Source organism: Neopsephotus bourkii, unplaced genomic scaffold (assembly GCF_033783945.1).
Source record: "Neopsephotus bourkii isolate Nb327-2 ecotype Australia unplaced genomic scaffold, CSIRO-AGI_Nbou_v1 NB_1825, whole genome shotgun sequence".
In the NCBI taxonomy this organism is placed as follows: Eukaryota; Metazoa; Chordata; class Aves; order Psittaciformes; family Psittacidae; genus Neopsephotus; species Neopsephotus bourkii.
This window is the reverse complement of record NW_026902298.1, coordinates 10,173,828-10,195,735: the sequence shown is the minus strand read 5'-3', so window position 1 is coordinate 10,195,735 and position 21,908 is coordinate 10,173,828. Positions and strand designations below refer to the sequence as shown.

At 38.3% G+C, this 21,908-nt stretch overlaps 2 protein-coding genes across 25 annotated transcripts in view; one reads left to right on the top strand and one right to left on the bottom strand.

Moving 5' to 3' along the window:
- Positions 1–4,263, top strand: part of MADD (MAP kinase activating death domain) — a 71,647-nt gene extending 67,384 nt beyond the window's left edge. For all 24 annotated transcript variants that reach the window (XM_061343479.1, XM_061343467.1, XM_061343473.1 and 21 more), the window contains 2 exons: positions 1,003–1,049; positions 2,755–4,263. In XM_061343479.1, the coding sequence (XP_061199463.1) occupies positions 1,003–1,049; positions 2,755–2,862 (155 nt within the window). In that variant the 3' untranslated portion in view covers positions 2,863–4,263. The remainder of the gene's footprint in view (positions 1–1,002; positions 1,050–2,754) is intronic.
- Positions 4,264–11,876: 7,613 nt separating this feature from the next.
- The window catches only part of MYBPC3 (myosin binding protein C3), a 60,607-nt gene continuing 50,575 nt past the window's right edge, over positions 11,877–21,908 (bottom strand). Inside the window, exons 29-35 of the mRNA XM_061343667.1 lie at positions 20,873–21,068; positions 18,880–19,019; positions 17,975–18,134; positions 17,293–17,429; positions 14,662–14,848; positions 13,552–13,594; positions 11,877–13,044 (exon numbers count right to left, since the gene is read on the bottom strand). Of these exons, the coding sequence (XP_061199651.1) occupies positions 13,584–13,594; positions 14,662–14,848; positions 17,293–17,429; positions 17,975–18,134; positions 18,880–19,019; positions 20,873–21,068 (831 nt within the window). The 3' untranslated portion in view covers positions 11,877–13,044; positions 13,552–13,583. The remainder of the gene's footprint in view (positions 13,045–13,551; positions 13,595–14,661; positions 14,849–17,292; positions 17,430–17,974; positions 18,135–18,879; positions 19,020–20,872; positions 21,069–21,908) is intronic.

Below are 21,908 nucleotides of genomic sequence, written 5' to 3'. Positions count from 1 at the left end.
ACCTTTATAGGCCAAGCGTGGGTCAAAAGCAGAATTCAGATGCATTGCACACCAGTGGGATGGTTACAGTTTGCTTTTTTATGCATTCCACAGTGAGAATGAAAGGCAAAGTTTATTCAGCTCTATTTTGCCTGTTTCCTTCCTGTTAGTCTGGGGCAGTTCATGGGAGCAAGATTAAATCTTCTGGGTAATAAGTTTGCTTTTTATTCATCAGTGCCCTGATCATCTTTATATATGAAGTCTTACAGAAATCAGCAGGTATTTTAAGAATATGTGTGACTGAAATGAGTATTCTATTTCAAGCCAGCTTGTTCAAAAGCAATGAACATTTTCAGTGAGTATATCAAATAAAAACCATCACACACATCCGAGACAGGAGAAAGAATGTCTTGAGAAACTTGAAATAGAACTAGGAGAGAGTCTTCCAGTTCAGAAAATTTCTCCTTCATCTCTTTTTCTTTGTTCTGGATTTCAGTAACTAACTGCAGAGTGTCTTCTCTAATGAGGGTCCTCTGTTGAGATCTGGTATTTAGCAGAGAAGGATTCAGATATCTGAAGGATAAAATCTTTGGGAATCACATACTGACAGATTCTTCTGGAATTGTTGGTTATTGTTTTATCAGAGTAGACATTAGGCATATTTTGTCATTAAGCATACTTTGTCATTAATTTTGCTCTCTAGCAGGAATAAGTAGTATGAGAAAAGCTGGAGTCTCTAAGAACCATCAAATACCCGCTATGTCCTTCCAAACAGAGACAGTGGAATATTTTTGCCAACCTGAGTAATTTATTATGACATTACCAGTATCTTCAAGGACATATTTAATATAAATGAAGAGAAGGAGGCGTATCTATAAGTAAGGGATAGTGAGGTGCCCTGTACCTGCACCTGCTGTCTGTGTGCATCCCTTCCCTTTCCTATGGGAACATTGTGCTATTGCTTTCCCCTTTTCCTCTCGTTTTTTGAACTTTTTGTTTTGTCTCTTGCCCGTCCGGTTTTAGTTCCTGAAACTAAAGAAGTGGTGAGCCACAAGTACAAGACGCCAATGGTGAGTCAACTCTGATGCTTTATGGTAGTTGTTTAGAGGATATATCTTTATGTTTTCATGTGTTGAAAGAATGACATTGAGATTGCACGATTTGCAGTGCTAATACTGCAGTGAAACACTAGCTGCTTTAAACACTAGCTGCTTTTTTATGAACGTTTTCCTAAAGGGAAGACAACAAAAACTGGTGATTGTTGTTTCTATGAAACTAGAAGCACTCACAGGTAGTGCAAAAAAGCATGGTTGCTTTTGTTAGGATAGATAAAGATGCAAGGTCTTAGCATGAACTTAGCACAGTAAGAGCTGTTAAGACAATGGAAAACACAGTCCTTCATCTACAGAAGGGAGATTGGTTCTCGGACATAAAACGATTGCTGACTGAGTTTATGAAAACTTCCCATTTACTCCTGAAAGAGAGCATTGAAATGCAAGAGACCTGTAGAAGTATTGATTCCTCCCATGTTGGCAAACCATTGCTGTGGTTTAGTGCTCAGTTTTTATAGCATCTTTTGGACACCAGCAGTTGACACTGGTACTCAGCACTTTTACACAGAATAGTTCAATGATCAGGCTTATATGCAGTTATGAGGAAGAAATAGAAACAAGTGGTTATCATCGGAACTGAAATTTCCTCAGTTACTTCATATCTGAAGTAATGCATTTGATGGTTGCCTGGAACTCATAGATGGAAGAAATCAGCAATGCTTTGGGAACAAAATACTTAGAATGTATGTAATTTAAGAAGCAGATAGCTGTATCTTTTAGTAAGAAAAAACAGTTTAGTGCAAATTAATGATGTTTTACACAAGTGCTTTGGATTGTACTGTAATACAACAAAACAAGTGGTTATTCTTGTTACCTTTACAAAGTAATAAATGTCAGTTTACAAGGCAAGAATTTTTAAGATCACCAGAACAGCCAGTATTGGAACTGGGATATAAACTAAGTCCAAGTCTTACCTTCACTGAATTGTGCTGCCAGACATGTGCTAAAAGATGTTTTCCTGTTAAATAACAGCACACTTAATAGTTTAAAAGGAATAATAGTAAATCATGCCGATGCTGTGTGCAACCCTCTGTGTTAAGGTGGTGACAAAGTTGCTTTGGTGCTCTTGATATGAAACATGCAATGTTGGGTTGTGGTTTTGTTGCTTTTTTACTATTAAAAAGTAAAAAAGAGAGAAAAAGCTTGTGTTAGACATGGATTCACTGGCATTGGTTAACAGTGACAAGGATTACCAGTCCTTGTACTTTTGAGAATAAAAAGCTAGTTGTGAATAAGGAAGAATCCCGCCATCTCATGAGTTAAGGTAAAGTACTGGATGTTTATTTGTAGACTCTTTTAATTCAACCCCTCGCAGAGAAAAAATGAAGTATGTAACTTCATACAACAGACCAAAGGCAGATATGTAGGATAGTTATTTCTAAAGCCAGCTAGCCAACTTTCAAGCTTAGCATACTGTTCTTAAAAATTACTAGAATCATACTATCAAGCAACTAATGTTTTTATCCCAAAGGAGGTTTTATAGTTGTTACAAGGCTTTTTTTCTCTATCCATCTCAATCAGAAGGTAGTATGGGACACTTTTCCCTGATTTTTTTGCCTGTAGCCAGAGGGGAAGACATACAGCTAAATACAAAATGTACAGTGGGTTTTGTAAAACACTAGATCATCTGAATTTCATTATCTCCTTTTCTAAATTCTTCTAGGCTCATGAGATCTGCTACTCCGTGCTGTGTCTCTTCTCTTATGTGGCTGCAGTTCGTGGAAAAGAGGCAGAAAACAAAAGCAAACCACCTCGACCAGTTTCCAGTTGATCCTGATATTGGAAAATACCTACCCTTTGGCACATTGATAATGCAGTACTCCCCTTTTTACTGCAGTTTCTGGAGCTCACTTTATTGTCTTCTATGAGAACTTGATTATTTATGTATGATCCTGCAAGTCTTTCCCCATAGAAAAACCTAAGACTTCACTGCTCAGTCTCCTTCTGAATTTGTTGTTTATGGAGTTTTTCTATCAGCTGTTAATCAGACAGTTTTGAGCATCAGTATCCAGCTGTGAGTGACCTATTCTGGCCATTCCTTTGGAATTCCCTTTTTCTTAAGATGACTAATGGCTTGAGTTTGGATGTTTTTTGTTTCTAGTGGCACTTGTTACAGGTTAGTCACTTTACAACTGCAGGCTTCTGCTTTCAGCTTCTCTGGCACGTGCACAGTGGAAGCAGTTTGCCTCCTGCATGTTGTTTAAATGTTGTGTTTTTATTGTTTTCCTTCTGTGTTGTTCATTTTTACCCACCAACATGGTGTTCTTATCACATAGTTCTTTCAGACCCTTTTGGGAGAGATGAACAGTTACAATAGTCTTAAAACACCACGTGACAATTGAAGTTTGGCTATTAAATTGGTCTATTTGTGGAGATGACTGGTATTCCAGTGGGAAAAGAAGTGGAGAGAGAAACTTTGCAGGCAGTATATTGTGAAAACCCCTGACACCTCATGGATTCTGTGGATTTTCAAATGGGAGTTTAGGTAATATTTGTAGATTTATCCCAGCAGCAGAGCTGGCAAATGCATATAAGCACTACCAAAAGCAGTTAATCACAGGGGTTAGAAAATGTGTAAGGAAGTATAAAACTTGGAAACGTTACTGGCAAAAGCACCAGGCAGATCCATGTCTCTCTGGGTTCATATCACCAGATATTCCTATGGCTATTTGGTGAACATGTTCAAAACTCAAAGGATTATTCTGTCTCCAGATTTTTTAAGCTATTGCCTTTTTTTCCAATCTCTACCTGTATTTCTTGCAAATCTTGTGTTACTGTATAATGAAACTCCTGCAGTTAAAACTATCAGTCACATTCCTTATTTTAAGTAGGCTGAATGTGAATGTTTTTTGCATCCTGTTTTTGTTCTTGAACTAACTGCACTTGTCTGGAAAGGTCTCAGGATGCTCAAAGCAGAGACTGTCTAGAGAGAAATTGTTACATGTAAAATACCTGGAAAAAATGCTCTGATGCAAACGGATGTATTGTATGTTTTGACATAAAATTATGAGTAAATGCACCCAGAAATAACCCTTAGTTGGGGTATCTACTGTTTTGAATGGAATATACTAATAATGGGTGAGGAAATGATGTAAATATTATAGTACCACATCTATTTATAGAAACTGTACAGCTCTCTGAATGTGAAAATAAAATGTCATTCAACCAGCAACTGGTTTTCTTCCTTCTGTCCTTTTCTATTGATACAACTTACTCTGCAATTAATGTAATTACATACAAAATACTTCATACATATGTGAAATAATGAAAGTAGAAAATGTATATTTCTTTCCACATAAGCAGTTGAAAGTTGTTTTGTTGGGTTGTTTTTTCTTTTATCATAACATGCATGTGATTTGCCTTTTTAAAAAGGTCTCTGTAAAACATGACTAGGGAAAACACAGATGAAATATTGACTTTTTTTTGCACACGTGTACAGAAGCAACATGTAAAGGATTTTTCATCCTTTCCTAATATAAAGCCAAAACTGAAATTGCCAAACCCTGAAATTAGCCTGTTTTGTTAGTTATCTTCTTTCTTTTTTCTTCTGAGACTGCAAGTTTTCTTACAGGAATATCTGAATTTTTAGCAATTGCAATATTGTTGATACTACTGTATTACAAGTACAGTTAAAGCTTAAATCACTTTGGCCTACAATATATGTTCTGTTTACTGCAATACTGAGTCCCACCTAGGTAGACATTTGTAGTTTTTAAGTTGTGATTACAGTAGCAGGCCTATTCATATTCAAACCATTAACTTATAAGGGGGAGATTCAAACCATTAACTTATTCAAACCATTAACTTATAAGGGGGAGATTATAGAGTTTAAAATCATTAAATGCAGTATACACAGTTCCCTTTCTCCCCCTGTAGAAGCTGTATTTTTTCAAGTGTATTTTTCTGTGACTTAAAGTCATAAATTGCATAAACTTCTGTACACTATACTGCTGAGAAACTTCAGTCCAGAATAAAACTTTTAAAGCACTTGATAGCAAAAAGGGCCCTCTGCCCCTTTTGATGTAATTCTTTTTAAGAACAGATGTGGCTGAACAGTTGCAGCACTTGTTAAGTAGCAAAGAAGAATCAGCAACAAGCTCAAGTGCACTGACACTGAGCTTCTGGTCTTTAGTTGAGGGCAACTGTCTTGGCTTCAAAATTGAATACATTTTTGAAGTGTACAAAATCTTTCTTGTACTTGCTGATGGTGATTTGGTGGCTGTCCTGCTGACTGTGGGAATGTATGTATTCACCTGAGACAAAGGCAAGCTGTGTAGTGTTTCCACTACGAAATGCACAGTGATGTTCTGTACATACCAAATGAAGATCAGGTTTAAAAGTGGTATAAAAGCATAAGTCTTTTGGAATGTAGTCATCATGAGAGGTACATAAAACCTGGAGCAAAAAAAGAAACAGTGATTTGCATGTGTTTTGTGATGCCCCACTTATTTTGATCTTTAGGTAAGAATTCCTTAGCAGTAGTAAGAATTTTGAGGGTTCTAACGCTTCCAGAATGAAACTGAAGACCGAGTGTAATTGGCAATAATAACAAAAGGAGTAATTCGTTTTTACCACTAGGAGGAGCCTGTGTCTCAGGTTTTAAGTATTTCAAGATTACAACCTTTTTATTTTTAACACTTGTACTATTTGTCACTAATGCGACAAAGATTTATGAACTTGCCTTAAAACTTACACTATTTGCTCATCAACAAGTTTCTTTTTCTGCTACAACTTGTTTGTGGAAGTTGGTTTTAAAAAACACTGTTAAGTGATCTCTGCAGACACCAGGGTTTGTGACTACTCCCTGTGGCAGTTTTAAAGGTGGTTACTAATTTATCTGATTTTTTGGATCACAGGTCTTCATCGTGATGTTCCAGAAAGATGCCTTTGATTTGTTTGTGAATGCAGTCAGTTTCTAATACGAGTGGGTGCACGTTTGAAAGATTAAAGGTTTTAATATCAGTACCATAACAACGGTACTTACTAAGTGATATTTATTAAAGATATATGGAAAAAACTTTGTTGGAGGAAAAAGTTCATTACTTTAAGGAAATCATTGTAAAAATTTCTTATACCCTGCTTCCTGGTTGCAGATAATCCCTACCCTTCTACTTTGACACTTTCATGATAGCAGAGTTTGTAAGATAAAAAGTTCATCTGGGTATTCAAAAGCTAAATTTCTAGTAAATGTAGATCATGAAGAATTTTGATTCCATCTAAAATTCTTTATTAGTGATCAAAGTGGATGGAAAAACATGGCTCTGAATCTAAGCCTTCTTAGGAACCTTTATGTTGCAAAGATATTGCAGATATTTCTAGAATCACACTGCTTATGCCAGAGGGGGGCTTTTGGTTCTTAATAAGGAAGCAGATGCTTGCCCCTGTGTCAGGCATAGGCTCCCATAACCACTGAAATCAGAACTAGACAGAAAATAGGTTCTAAGTTTCTCACAAAGAGAAATACTTACATCCCAGTTCCCCTGACTGACAAATGGGTCAAAGGCAGAAGATTTTGCCTCTGAAGTGAGATCCTCCTTCTGTAAGAAAAATGGTTTCTGCTCAGCTTCAGTGGGATTTAGGAACTCCAAGTCGTAGACAAGCCAGATTTTGGCAAAAGACAGCTTCCAGCTCCTAAACAAGTGGGGATTAGGACTTAGAAGCAGCAGCTTTGTGCAAAGGACCTTGCCACGCAAAAGGCAATGCCAAAGAGCCTCTTGCTCTTTCAGAAGTTACAATTCTGCCAGAGGCATCTGCTTCTCACAAGGGCAAGACATTTCCAAGCAGCTGAGGGTTATCATTTTGCTTCTGCTAGCAGCAATGGCTTCATTTTACCCTTTAATGCTCTTGTAGGATGTTCAGTTTGAGCAACAGATTTGAGTTCCTACAGCCATTCCCAGAGTGGGTATTTCACAGATAAACAGCAGAAATGTGATGATGCTCTAAACAGCAGTAGGCATGTGAACCATCTTTTCTGTATCTGAAGTTTGATGTTTCTGACAAATGAGGTTTGAGTGCAGTAGAGTACAAACCAGATATAGAGAGGATCTCTGTCAGGCATATTCTGTACCCAGATATGATAAAGATCAGCTCAACATTTACACCAAGATTAGTAAAATCATAAGTTGATTTTCTGTTTACATGTGCTTAGTATAACTGTAAGATACAAGTTAATTTTCTGTTGCTGGGTGTGCAACATTTTGAAATGTCTAGCATTAACTTTGTTTTAAAGGATGAGTCCAACAAAGAATCTATGTACAACAGCCGGGGCAAACAGTCCTGCTTTTATTTGCAACAGTTACTATAGTGATAAACGTGGTTTAGGAACCTACATAGAAATAGAAATCCCCTTCTCCCAGAATAGCTGTACATAAAAAGGAACAAACGGTGGCAGGAAAAACACCAGTAGAACTCTATAAACAGTTGCTTCCTTCAAGTATGTGAAAACTCTAGTTCTGTATTTTCATCCTTCCACTCTTTTTTACCTTTTCAGTTTCTCTTAATAACTGTTGTGAGTGCCAGTCTATCCACAGTGCTCTGGATACAAAAGCGCACTCTTCTTCCCTTTTTACCTGTCTCCCTGCTTGGATTCATTGCTGTTTCCTCAGTATTTCTTGGCCTATATCTCTTCAGGCATCCAGGCTCAGTTCTGCACCTCAGTTTGTCATCAGATGTTTCCAACTGTTTCCCTTTGTGGTTTTTTTCATTTATTTTCGCATATTCTTCTCACCAATCTGACCATCATCACCCAAACAGTTCAGATCTATGCTCTTCCTTAGTCTGTTCAACCAGCTTCCAGTCACAGTCATCTTCCTCTGTCCTGTTCTTGCCAAGCTCTTGGTTAACTTCTTCCATCCCTCAGCCTCATTCCACTCATACTCCCTTTGCATTTAAATATCATTATTTTTGGTGAAGTGCTGAGGAGCGCTATAGAGGAAACTGTCTTAGTTCTGCTGTTATGCAATAGCTCCCAGCAGCAGCTCTTCCTTGATCTCCTGGTTAGAGATGGCCTAGCCATCTAATCTGATACTAGAAATAAACAAATTTGTCTAAAATAGACTTGTAACCTAAAGACATTTCTAAATTGTTAATTTCTTTCAGTGCTGTAAGAAACAAAAATGAGTAAGAGGAAAGATAATGCTTTGTAAATGCATGTTACTATTATATCCACCACCACCACCCCCCCCCCCCCCCGTAAAGAAGAACAAATCCTGTTTCCAGGTAGAAATTTATGAGGACTTTCCTATGATCAAAATCTACTATAGTTGGGTTTCTTAAGGCAGCATATACATGCACTGACATAGAAAGCAGAAGAAAAGCTTTTTGGCCGTTTTTTTGGCCATATTATTTTTACTGTGTTTGGTATATGAAAACCAGCAGTAAACAACAAAATTACATTTAAGATTTATATAAGTATTTAGTCTTCTCATGATCACACTTCCCTGGAATAGGTCTGGATTACTGGGGGAATCATTAGCTTTATGACAGATGGCATGAAAATGCAAAGTTACTGAAGGTTAAATTACATTCATCCATGATCTGGGTTCCTATATTTGGGTTCCACAACTTAACACTTCCAAGCAAAACAATGCAAACTAGGTATGATAGTCTTTATGTTTGTTGAATAAACCACAATGAATATAAAATCAACTTCAGATGATTATCTGTGGTGAGGAAGAAAAAAGGGACACACCATTTTTTTTCCACCTTATATCAACTTCCGTACATTTTCACATCTGCTGATACTTTATATTTATTGGATTAGTCACTGTTTTGGATTATGTGTCTTTTGTAAAGCTATCCTAATACAGAATCATGACAGAAATGTGTTCATATCTATGACTGCGGTTTCAAGGCTGCTTATTGTCAGCATTTCTGTCTGGCACAGAAAGCAGATATAGATGATCTTTTTCCACATCAGGACCTAATGAAGCTGTTCTTATCTGTTGCTTTTATACTTTCACCAGTTCAACCTGTTTTAAGATGTGTTGCTTATGCAGACTGCTGCGGGGTCCCTGCCCAAAGGCAAATAAAGGATATCTCAATGACAGCTTTTGTTTCCTTAAAATAGAATTCTGTGGTTGGGAAGCACTTGAAAGGTATCAGTGGGGCTATTTTTGATCTCATCAGACTGTTCAGACAAAATTCATTTGTAAGGAGACAGGAATGGCTTGTAGTTCTAAACCTGCTCTAAGACAATGTGTTAGTGACAAGCTTCTTAAACACATTCAAGGTTTTATTTCAAAGCAATTCTATGATAAAAGGAACAGAAGACTTTTCTGATTTCCAGCAACATCTTTTCCCTTGCGGCTCTCATTCGAATGACTACACAAAGAAGAAAATGCTACCAAGTAGTGTTTTCTTGTATGTTTATTCATTTTACTCAGTTGTAGGTCTTCCTTGGAATAGCCAACACTATGATCCTTTCTTAGAACGAATGAAACCTGCAGGTGAGGTGTGCTGAAGCTGTCTTAAATATCCGCCTAGTCCTGCATTGAAAACCTTTGTATAATAATACAGATTTAGACAAGACACGAGGAATAAATTCTTCCCTGTGAGGGTGCTGAGGCTCTGGCACAGGGTGCCCAGAGAAGCCGTGGCTGCCCCATCCCTTGAAGTGTTCAAGGCCAGGCTGGACAGGGCTTGGAGCAACCTGCTCTAGTGGAAGGTGTCCCTGCCCGTGGCGGGGGGCTGGAACTGGATGAGCTTTAAGTTCCCTTCCAACACAAACCACTCCATGGCATCATAAAAAACGTATTTAGTAGTTGGCATCCCTTCTGCAATGGTAGCTCTAGTACTAGAGCATATATCCGGATTTATAGTGGCTTCGGATGACATACTAGGGTCACCTCTATTAACCATCAGAAATCTAATGCTCAGGAAAGAAGTGATAAACTGATGGATATGTCAATTAGTTTTAACCTAATAGTTACATATTTGTGATAGAAACTCCACCAGACACAGCCACTGTTGTGACTTCAGCGTGGACATACGTGTTATATAGCACCAACGGATCCACGTCTCATTTTGCAATGGGAAGAACTGGTTATCTCCATGGGGAGCCATCGGTGAATTCACACCCACCTTTGGCCTCGAGCCCGCCGAGTTAAAGCTGAAGGAGGAACGGGATGAGCCCCGGCACGCGTTACCTGCGCCCCTGTGCTCCCTCCGCAGGCTGAAGCGCTCTCCTTCCGCCCCGGCAGCGAGCTTGGCGCTGAGGGGACGCTAGAGCGCACCAATGGCGGCGGCAGCCGCGTCCCGCTTGGGCGGGAGACGTCGCGCCTGGGGTGGGGGCGCCATTGCGCTCCTTTACCTCATGGTCCCGGTCCGGGTCCGAGTTCGGGTCCGGTACCGGGCTCCGGCCCCCCCCCCCTTCCCCCGCTGTACATCTTCGTGTAACTCCCTGTGCCCTGGCAGGAGCGGAACCAGAACAGCCCCAGAGGTGGGGATGCTGTGCCAGCCGGCTGGTGATGCTGAGGCATCCTAATCAGGTTCCACAGCAGACACATCCTAAATCTCCTCACACACCTGCTACAGCAGCTACACACAAAGCCAGGTGTTCGTATTTAAGGCAATCACACCCCCATCACCGTTCTGAGCTTCAGGCTGTGACTGTACTGAAGGAAGCTCGATTTTGTGCCATTTAAGTAAGTTTTGGGTAGTGTTTTACAATTAGATTGGGAAGTAAGAAAATAGTTGATACAGGGTTGAAGGAGCCTATCTTCCATTTTTGAGAGGGTAACTCAGTTTTAGAATTGCAGTTAAACAGCATGATTTTCTTAATGTATATTATGCTTTGGGGTTTTTTTAATTTATTTTTCCTCCGGGTTTCATACACTTTTTTTCTTTATTTTGTTATTTTGTGAAGCACTGGTCAACCATGCGCTCATTTTGCTGTCTTTTTTTTGTTCACAGAATCACAGTTGGGATTTGAGCACTGAGGCAATGTCAAGGAACTAAAGGCAATGAGGAGTTCTGGTAAGCTTTGCTTGCATTTTACAGTTTAAGTCCATTTTATGGCTTTCATAAAGAGTAGTCAGTGAAGCTTCCCATTGCTGGGAGCAAGGAAACATTGCTTATGATGTTTACAAAACAGTGCTGAAATACAGGAGGGAACACAGAAGAATTAATGCTTTGGTGCAAATATATGTTATCTTGGCCTAAAGTGTTAGTTGAGGGTTTATTTGTCTAGCTGGCAATGCCACATTGAAAGGACTGAGCTAGTAGAAGTACCAGAAGTGTTATTTGTTGTTTTAATATCTCGAGGTTAATTGATGTTTCTTGTAAGTGGTAACTTAGCTCAAGTGAAGCACTGGCTCAGCTTGACTGTTTCCATGCTGGATGACAATCTTTAGTAATGCTTTGCAACATCCCTGTGCTTCAGCTAAGTCTTACATGCGTTTATTCAAAGCACCTAAGTATTTCTATTCCTAGTCTATAGTTAATAGTATTTGTCTGACAGAATTGCACAAACACTGAAGTGGCAGCAAGCAGGGTGAATTGATAGGTTTTAAATTGACATTGTGGTAGCATCAAAAGTGAAAGCCAATTTCACATCTAACTGGATGGCAATAATAGGCCTGAAGAGGTTATGTTTGTTTAGGTTACATATACTCTTCACATTGATATCTTGAGTGATAACAGTTTTTTGTCTCAGGAAAACTACTGAAAGGACTTTGGTGGGGCAATCTGCAATTAACAGATATTAACCTTGGATAAGTTTCTTTGGTTTTAGCTGAGTACCCTTCTTTGTTCTGATACCACAGTAAAGTAATCAAAATACACATCTGATCATCATCAGTGTTTTTATTATGAAGATGTGTTTGCTTGTTTAATACAAGCAGCACGCTGTGTCAGACACGCTTCCCCATCTCAACTGGCTTGCTGGAGGCAGGGGAGTAGTATTACTTCAGTTCCTTTGTGCTGATTTTTCCAAAAGCAATGCTTCCTGGATTAATTTCATCTTCCCACCTTCTCTCGTACTGTGATCATGGAAAAGTACTTTCCAGCCAGAAATTACTAAATACTACTGCAGGTGCGAAAAACCCAAATACTATTCCAACTAGTAGGTGAGAAGCCAGAAATGCTGTTGTGTGACTTGATTAGACACAATTATCTGCCAAAATACACACATACCATTCATAGACTTTCAAAAGCCTTCAGTAGTATTCGATGACAGTGTTCACTGCATTCATCACAAACTTTTGTGTTTTAAAATCTTTTATGTGCAAATAATCTTCGCTGCACCTTTCATGCTCCATCTGATGTACAAAATTCCCTCTGTAGGTTAATATGATGTCTATGATTGCAGAAACATCTAATAACTGGAATTCTATGCTGGTGTCCTTTAAAAAGCTAGAAAACCAGTAATGAGTAATTACCAAAGAAGCTACTTTCTACGTAAAGCAGACCAGTGGCTTTAGCCAGAAATTCTCAGATGGTGTGTTTCAGATACAGCTCTGCAAAGATCTGCTGAGGGGCACAGAAGTGAATATTTCAGGCACTGACAGAGCAGTAGAAATGAGTATTACTTTCTCTTGTGCGAATATCAGCGTAATGAAAGGGGATTAAATATTACAAATAGTTTGTTACTGTTTAATTATTCTGAAAATGGAGTGAACTGTAGAAGCAGGGAACTTACGTTCATTTAAGATATTAGGAATGGACTGGGTTTGCATGTAATTGTAATACTTGTGTGTTTTTCAGACGTCTGTAATAGTGGGGGTTTCATCTTGATTTCCCTGAATTTCTTCACAAGGAGATGGGGGCAATGTAACTAAAACAGATGTACAGAAAGAGGAAATACTGTCTGAAAATATGCTGATTAAGCAGGACACTACAAGACACTGACCAGTACACATCTATTAAATGACTTTTAAGATGAGGAGGACTCCTAAATGCAACTGACATTATCCTTCGTTAATCTCTTCAGTTCTCTTCAAGTTCCACTCCAATGCTGAGACAGAGAATGGGGACAAGGATTTATTGTCAAATACATTACCTGATTGTTGATTACAGCTATTTCTTTTCAAGTCTGAAATGTACATTCTAAATTCATTGTCATTTTAAGTCTGCTTGCTTGGTTAAAGTCATGCACATGGATTATTGCTGCTAGTTAGATCTACATTAATAGACAACAGTCTCCTAGAAGGAGTAATTGTAGTGAGTTAAGGAAAAGAAGTCAACAAAGTGTTCTGCTATTCTTAAGGATTTTTGCACTGGCACAGTGTATTAATTGTTGAGACCCAGGAAATCCTGACTGGAAAATAAGCCACATAAATAAACTCACAGGAATGTGATCTTAGTATGATTATTGAGAAACCAGAAATCAAAACAAGCACACACCCCCTGACAACGTTATAAAAATTCCATGAAGTCTCTGAAATATCTAAGGACTGTTTAATCTTATATATAACCAAGCAGCTGTTGCTCCTTTATTGAGCTGAATTATTTTGTTTCATACCTTGACTTGCAGATGAATTGACATTCAGAGTTTTACTGAGGTGCTGGAGAATGGAAAAAGAAAAACAAAGGTATCAGATGTTGAAAGATGCTAATTTTAAATTGAGACATGGTGCTGAAGTTGAAATATGAAAATAGTAGTTGTTTTTATCTGATACTTCCAAGGAGATTTAATGTTCCTAAAGGAAGCTTCATTAAACTTTGACTTGTCTACCCTGTACAGTCTGGCACTGAAGAAATAGTTGAGCTAGCCACTGGACTGGATGTAGTGTGCGTTAACTGCTACTGCACAGATTAACTGGACATTTCACCATGCTTAGTCTGAGATTGTTATTGTAATAGTGCAAGTAAATTTCTTGCTGTAATGACCCCAGTGAGGGTATCAGTGCCCAGCACTGCAGGGTGTACTGTGTACACCTGCCTGACTTGCTCAGAGCAAACTACTGAACTCTGTACTGTGTAGTAATGTAGTAATGTGTAGAAGGCACATCTCCATCAATGGCTGTTAAGCAGGTTGCCTACATGGCTTTTTCTGGTTTTGATGAGCATTTAAAGTGGGATTATATAGGTTTGTATTGACAAATACATACATTAGTAGCAGCTTTAACAAAAATATTTAGTATTTCTCACTCTGTTTATAAATATGTGACATTTTTCCTGCCCTTTTGACAAACAAAATCATCAGTGTTTGAAAAATATTTGTGATGTAGCATCAACTACGTTTTACTAATGGCTAATGACTAAAACTTTCTGTTACAGAGTAAGACATAAAGGGTAACAAAATTATCCACAATGCAGCATTTGTAGATAGACCTCTATTCCAGTGCCAAGAATCTTCATGGGAAATACTGTTAGAAGAGTAATAATTATCCACCTTCAGACCTGTATTACCTAGCAAGTAACCTAATTCTAACCTGACATTTTAGAATGAAAACCACAATCTTTCTGGTACTTAACAAGCTTTTTACATACCACCAAAGAAGTCAGGGTTAGAGAAAGGGGAACTGTGATTTCTTTATTACCATTATTATTACAATTATTATTATTTTAGTTATCCATTATTCTTTCTTCATTGCAGTATTAGTGTTATCCAGAAGATTCATCTGATTACCTCTGACATCCAGTCTGCACTCTATTTCAGCTTCACCACACTCATTAACAGCTTTACAGGTATAACAGCCACCATCAAAGGGAGTGGGTTTCCGGATCTCCAGGGTCAGCACACCCTGTTTACTGAACATGCGGTATTTGGCATCCCCAGAGAGATCCATTTTGTTTTTGTACCAGAATATCTTTGGCTGAAGAACACAAAAGAAGAATTTTAAAATAGAAAACCTTTGCCATCAAACGCTTATGCATTATGAGGGCTATATGTTATACACCAGTGTTAACAGTTTCTCAAGGAATCTCTCAGTCGGAACAAACTCATGAAACTAATAATTCAAACACTTGGTATTTTCTTTAACTCTGAAATAGCATGTAAAGAATGTAGGTCTGTTCCCTATTTTATTGCAGTTTTTACAAAACCCTACAAACTGCCTACAAATAAATTCCTTCAGGATTTTATTTATTAAAATAAATTTGAATGCTTCACATATCTTACAGCAGGGGAATTGGACTACACAGATTATTAGAGTAGAAGTGTCATAAAGGTCCATGGTTTTGGGCTGGGAAAGGATTTTTCAAACCATTTAGCATCTCTTTAGCAACTTAAGGAATTTCAGACTAAAGATCCTGTTGGCTGAGCAATAGATGCTCTGCACCAATTCAAGCTGTCGTGTTTTGTTTCAGAAACCTAAAAATGTACCTTTAAATTTTATAAATGAAATTTTGAAAAGGAAAAAATTGACATAAGGCCAACTGCTTTTGTTTATTTCAAGCTCATTAATACCTATAGTGAAGAAATAGGCTTTAAAGAGTAGAAGACCAATCTCTCCCTTCGTCTGTATTACTTTCAGACCTAATATCTTCTGTTTCTTCACCATAATAAAACTACTGCCCTTTTTTGTAGAGTGCTTTCGAATCTTCTGAATCACTTGTGTTGGACCTGTGATGTACATTCAATGCATTCCAGTTGCCATGCTTAATTTTCTTTAAAGATGTCAGCTGGAGATTTTTCTGACTCAACGTATTTGTTGCTTTTTCTGTAGCCTTTTGATGTTTCTGGGTATATGTCTTCTATTTCAACACTGCTACCAGGGCATGAATATTGGCTCTGATTGAAGTAGTAACTTAACTTTTTCATGCCATGCAGATCAGATCTGAGATATGCTTGATAATCTATAGTTGTTCAGAATCAGAAAGCTCTACCAATAGAAGCCACTCTCTGTGGAGAAGACCTGTTCTAGTGTTGAGCCTTAGGTACAGAAACTCTGTTAAGATTAATTTGGTCAATGCAAGCTCAGAAATGTATCTGGAAAAGCTGCTTTAAGAGCATTAAATGTACTGAAGGATGCATTTGTGTGCTTCAGAGTAGTGTGGAAGGAAGAACCAGTGTGCTCAGATTCAAAAGCCTGCGACTGCTGTATTTAACAGCTGTGAAATATGCAGTTTTCTTAGAATCTTAAAACCATGGAAACGGGATGAAGTGGATACAGATGCACAGAAAGGTCAGTTAACCAGTAGGGAATATCATTACTAACACTGTCATTTCATGATTAATCTTATCTGGGGTAGCTAAGAAAGAATGGATTTTGCCTGGAGTTGCTGGTATTTCTTTTATAATGTTCTTGTTCTTTCACAGCTATTTACTTGGGTATGCTGCCTTTTTATATTTGAGTTTTGCCTGGAGCTCTTTCAGAATTCAGTAAACTGCGGCAAATGGTTGCACTAAAACTATCTTGTTTGGAGGGGTAGTTGGGGGGGGGGTGTAATTTCAACATTGAATATTTACCTTACATGTTTTGCTGTGTAGCTATCAGATCCTTGTGCAGGCATGAAGAAGGGAGAGGAGCTGGAAATAAGCAGCCATAAGGGGAAGGGAAAAGGAATACTGCATTTTTTGTGATTGTACTAACTTCAATTTATGACAAGATTATGTCATAATATGGTAAATTCCTTCACTACAGACAAAAAACCTATTTCCCTTTTTTGAGAAACCTAAATTTAGCCCTTAGCTGATACAGTTTTTTCTGTTTGTTCCTGACTAACAAAAATGTACATCTTTTTGTTCTCTTCAAAGAGACCTCAACAAATACATTTAGACTGAGAAAATACTCCTGTGAGACTGGGGAGGGGGGGCACAAAAACCCCAAAACCTTGCATGACACCAGGTCTTATTCTAGATAGTCTTGTAAAATAGCTCAGACTCTCAAAAAGTTATGTGGATGTACTGACATAACAGAAAAACTGGTGTCCCTACACATTATTTGTGTCAGTGGAAGAGGAGATTACATTATCTGCTGTCTTCTTGCAAGACTGAAGAGAATATACATTGTCAGATACTTTTTTGTTGTTTAATGAGTAGATTTTATGTCCACATGGTGCATTTTCAGTGGTGTGATGTTACCGTAAGCAATGACTGTCCTTTCCTCTGTCTCCTTTACTGTATTGCCCACTGGTTCTGTGCACAGCCCCCACATGCTTGCACCAGGCATTCTGGTTAAGCCTGAATGAGGTGGAACATAAAAAGCCTTTTTCTTAACAGTCATGTTGTACTCTGGTCACACTGAACTGGCATGAATTCTAAGGCAGCATCTTGGTTTGTTACAACAATATCAGTGACAGTTGATGTAATCTGTACCTTGGGGATTCCTCTTACAGCACAGCTGAGTGTGGTGTTGTATCCTGCAATCACTGAACGGTTTACTAAAGGGTGAGTGAATTTAGGAGGTTCGGAGAAGTCGTGCTCTTTGTAAGTAGGTGGCTTATAAGTGGTGCCTGCAATTCAAAAAAACAGACTAGTAAGAACTGTGTTATTAGTTCTGTTGACTTGTGTACAGCCTCTCAATTTGCCTGTATGATTTAAAGAAGCATCAAAGCTATGGCTTTTATGATACAACAAATCTTTAAATTCACTTAAGCTTAAAACACATCTAATGTTTAATGCTTGACTTAAAGTAAAAACTACTGGCAGTCATAGGGTTTCAGCTTCTGTTACAAATATGAAAGCCATATGGCTGCAGGGGAAGTATTAAACTTTTAATCCTAGAATGTAAATATACCCCCCCCGTTGTATTATTTTAAGAAAATAACATATTTAATCACACAGTCTTCCTGAACTATTTTTGAACAGATGTTCATGTTAGTACAGGAGATCTGCCTAGTGAAAGGCTCTTGATGCTAAAATACTTTGTGAGCTCTAGTTACTAAGTAATGACAGTATCTCCAGTGATCTGTCTAGTAATACTGTATTTTCCATTTACAAATGCATTACTTCTGGTACTTAGCAGCTTTTGTGATCTCTGTTTTAAAGAATGTGTTACCTGTTTTTTGGATATAGGCAGGCTTTTTGGTGGTTGCAGCAGTTTCACTCAATCCACAAAGATTTTCACTGAAGATTCGAAAAAAATACTCATTTCCCATAATCAGGTCTGACACTACACAGTTTGTGCGACGATAGTGATCAAACACCGTATACCATTCCTGTAACAAGACTACACTGTTTAGAAAGATGATATGAGAGGTCAGACATGGTGCTAGTTTTGGTATAGACCGATCCTTCTTGCTACAAGGAAAAGACAGGTATTTATCACTAGCCTGTGAAACTAATGTTGTGTTGCTACCCATGAAGATCGGCTGATCTATTTTCTTACTAGGTATGATAGGTGTACACATCAATGGATACTTGCATTTTTAGAGAAAACCCCCACAACTCTTTACATTTTAGCCCTATTCATATCTGGGAAACCTGATACAAGATGCACCCTCAGAAGGTGACTACTTCATGGGGACTTGCATGAGAGAGATTTCCCAGTTTGGCATACATACCACTCCCAGTATACACCCTCTTATCTGAACATCTGAATTCAAGTCTAACTCTTCCTCCCTCCCCTTCAGCTTTTCCCTGCATGTATGAAAAATAGAATTCTAAATGCAAAATTTATAATTCTACCTTCTGAGTAGAGCTACCTGTCCAGCCACCACCAGAAACAGGAAGGCTAAGTCTCTTTTTATAATCTCTACCGGGCATTTTATACATTTCTATACTTACCCTTTTACTTCTTTTTAGATTTTATTTTCGATGTTTATCTGCCTCTGATCTGCCATAGGACACCTTGGACACACAAATGGGTTATGAATTCAGCTCTTTTCCTCAAGTCTCTGCGTTCCCAGAGCAGGCAGCTGTTTAAACTCCACACAAAGTCACTGACTCAGTGCTATTTCTTACCATTGTCTTTTTGTCAGCTTTCTGAACTGTGTAGCCCAAGATCTGTGCATTGCCATCGTCTTGTGGAGGTGACCATTCCAGGGCTGCATTAAATCCCCAAACATCTACAAGCTTTACATCATGTGGAGGACCAGGCTTGTCTGCAGGGGGGAGATGAAAAGAAAGAAACAAACCTAGCTTTTGTAGCTTTTTTGTAGATCTCAAGATCTAAGAACTATGTCATTTCCTCCCATGTAGGGAAAAAATAGAGCTTGATAGCAATCTATAATTGTTCCATAGCAATGCACTTCATTTATGCGAAGTTGAAGCTGTAAACAGGAAAGTTGGGACATTTTTAAATGCCCTCTTAATACTCTTCTGAGTACTCTTCTGAAACCTACTGAGAAATAGGAAACACAGTAGAATTAGTAGGAGGTAACGAGATAAATTCTTCCTTAAAATGGCATAAGAAGTTTGTGTTGTCTGGATGGATGTGATTAAATCTTTAACTACAGTTTTACTACTTGCTGTGTTACCTCAATGTAATTTCTCAGCCATTTATGTACACTGAGAATAATATAAATAACAAAGTATTTATATTATAAAATATATGTGTATATATTCCTCTCAGCTAAGGAAGGCTGGGATTTGGGAATATCCCCAACTTGTAAGGCTTTGTAAAGGACAGTCTTACAAAAGGTAGAGATAGACAAATTTGCCAAGTGCATGCCTTGTTGGCAGTAGTGTTTGTGTATGTGACGAACCCTTTCTTGTTTTGGACAGGCATTTTAAACAAAACTGATTTGTTCCCTTCTAGTTGAGCAAGCTGCCCAAGAAGTAAGAAGTTTAATACCTACCCTCCAACTCTGACTTGTATTAATCTCTGTGATAAGATTAGTTGCTTTTTTTAGCCATTCATTTTATATAGGAAATAACTCTTTGACAGTGGCATATGCATGTGTTTTTATGCTTCTCTACAGTACCAAACAGTGGGTAACAGATTTTTTGATACAGTGCTGTCAGAGCAGCGTGCTAGAATCTAGAGTCAGCAACCAGTTTCAGAAAGGTGCTTTAGTGTGTAGGGTGCACTACTCCCCTTTACCCGAGTCCTTTGGGATTACTCTGCTTTAGCTGCTATTTACTTGTTTTGCTGTAACAGAACTGCAGCATCCTCTTGAGCAGCAACAGCTGGTGGCATTAAGACATATTTGCTTCAGTTTGTTACTCCTTTCTTGTTTGCTGTTGGCACCACTGCATACCCCTTCTGCCAACTTTATAAAACTTGGAGCAGGATACAGTGTTATGGTTTTAATTCCAAAGCATTAAGGGTTATGTTTAAATACTCTTTTTGTGCCAAAATGCATGTTCTAAGAATGTATTGATACACTGGAGGAAATTTGGGATGACAGTGTGAAAGTGTGGGGAAAGAGAAAGAAAAACAGTTATGAAGAATGTTAAATAGAGCTGTGATAAGGAGAAATAGAAGAGTGCTGGCTCAACATTGATGAAATCTGAGTAGAGAAGATCTCTTAATACATCTTACAAAATCCCAGGGGAAGTTACTGAAAATCTGGCCTTGAATTCCTTTAAAATGACACTAGGAAAGACTGGAAATTGTATAATTGAAAATAAGCCTCCACTAAGCCTCAAGCTAACTAGACAGTCTTAACAGAGTAGGGCAATAAACCTGAATGTTCCAAATTCACAGGACTGTGTCCTGACACTTCTGATTCTCAGAACAGTTGAGGTATATTAAAAAACAAATCTCTGAAGAGCCATGGCACACACAGGTAATCCCCCTCCCTCCAAAAGTCTCCAGGACAGAGATAATTCCAAGCTGGGAAAATATAGTGGGAAAAATGAGGAAGTGTGCTGGCCCTGCTCTTGAGCTTTGTTCTGATCATCTGCTAATCAACCATTACTGGTGAAGGGATTCTGAGGCAGCTGGATCTTTGGATTGCCTCCAGTCGGCCGCCGTTTTGTTTTAGGTATTTTGATGTTCTCAGGTTCTTACCTATGATTTGTATTGCTATTGCAACTTTATCAGTCATGTTTTCTATCTGAAGAGTGATTTCATATGCTCCTGAGTGATGAAGCTCTGCCTTTCTGATAAAAAGGATTGTATCTGTGTTGCTGTTCCGAATTCCCACATCTTTGGAGTCTAGAGGTTGACCATCTTTCAACCAAATGATTTTGGGTCTTGGTTTACCCTGAAAAGAAAAAAAAAAGTAGTAATTATTATTTTTTTAGGCTATCATAGCTTTCCGTTTTCCTTTTTTTTCCTGCTCTTTGGTGATCTCTAAGTCTAGAAAGCCTAACTTAATTTCTAGAGTTGAGATTGTAAACTCTCTAAATACTAATTTAGTTAGAGACAAGACTGAAGTTGTGTTGAGAACAAATACAGAACAATATTCTCATGCTGGTCTGGTCTCCTTACCAGCATGTGTGAAGCCAGCAGTTGATCTGGCTTGCTTTGATTATTATTAGGTAACAGAATTCTTTAGTATCTGAGGAGTTCATTAACTTCCTTTCCCTTCTCCCTTTCTTAAAGCATTTGATTTTCTATCCCCAGGGATTTTTAAGATCTTTACAGAAATCATTATAATCTTGAAGTCTTTGGGTGTGAAACTTACTGTGTAATTCCTTCTTTCCTTCTGCACTGCAAAAATTGTTTTGGTGACTGTCAACCTAAGCAGTCAGTGTTGTTACACTCATGGAAGATGATTACATCTGTGGTTTACATTCCTGTCACTCAGCCCTTTCCAGGAAAACTGTTAGACAATAGTTCTCCAAATGCTGTTTGAGTACTACTTCTACAGTACAGGTCCAACCAATAATCCCAACAGAGCAGAAAAAGGCCATATCCTATTTCTTAACTGTATTAATAGTCAATTTAGCAGAAAATAACTTGGAGGGTTTTTTTAAGTTTCTGCCAGATTAACATCGTGAAACAGTGCAGCACAGGGTTAGGTGAATGCCAGGAGTAGCTCAAATGGGTGGGGAGAGAAAATGAGACCATCCAAGCCAGCAGCCAGGCTGCCCTAGAACTC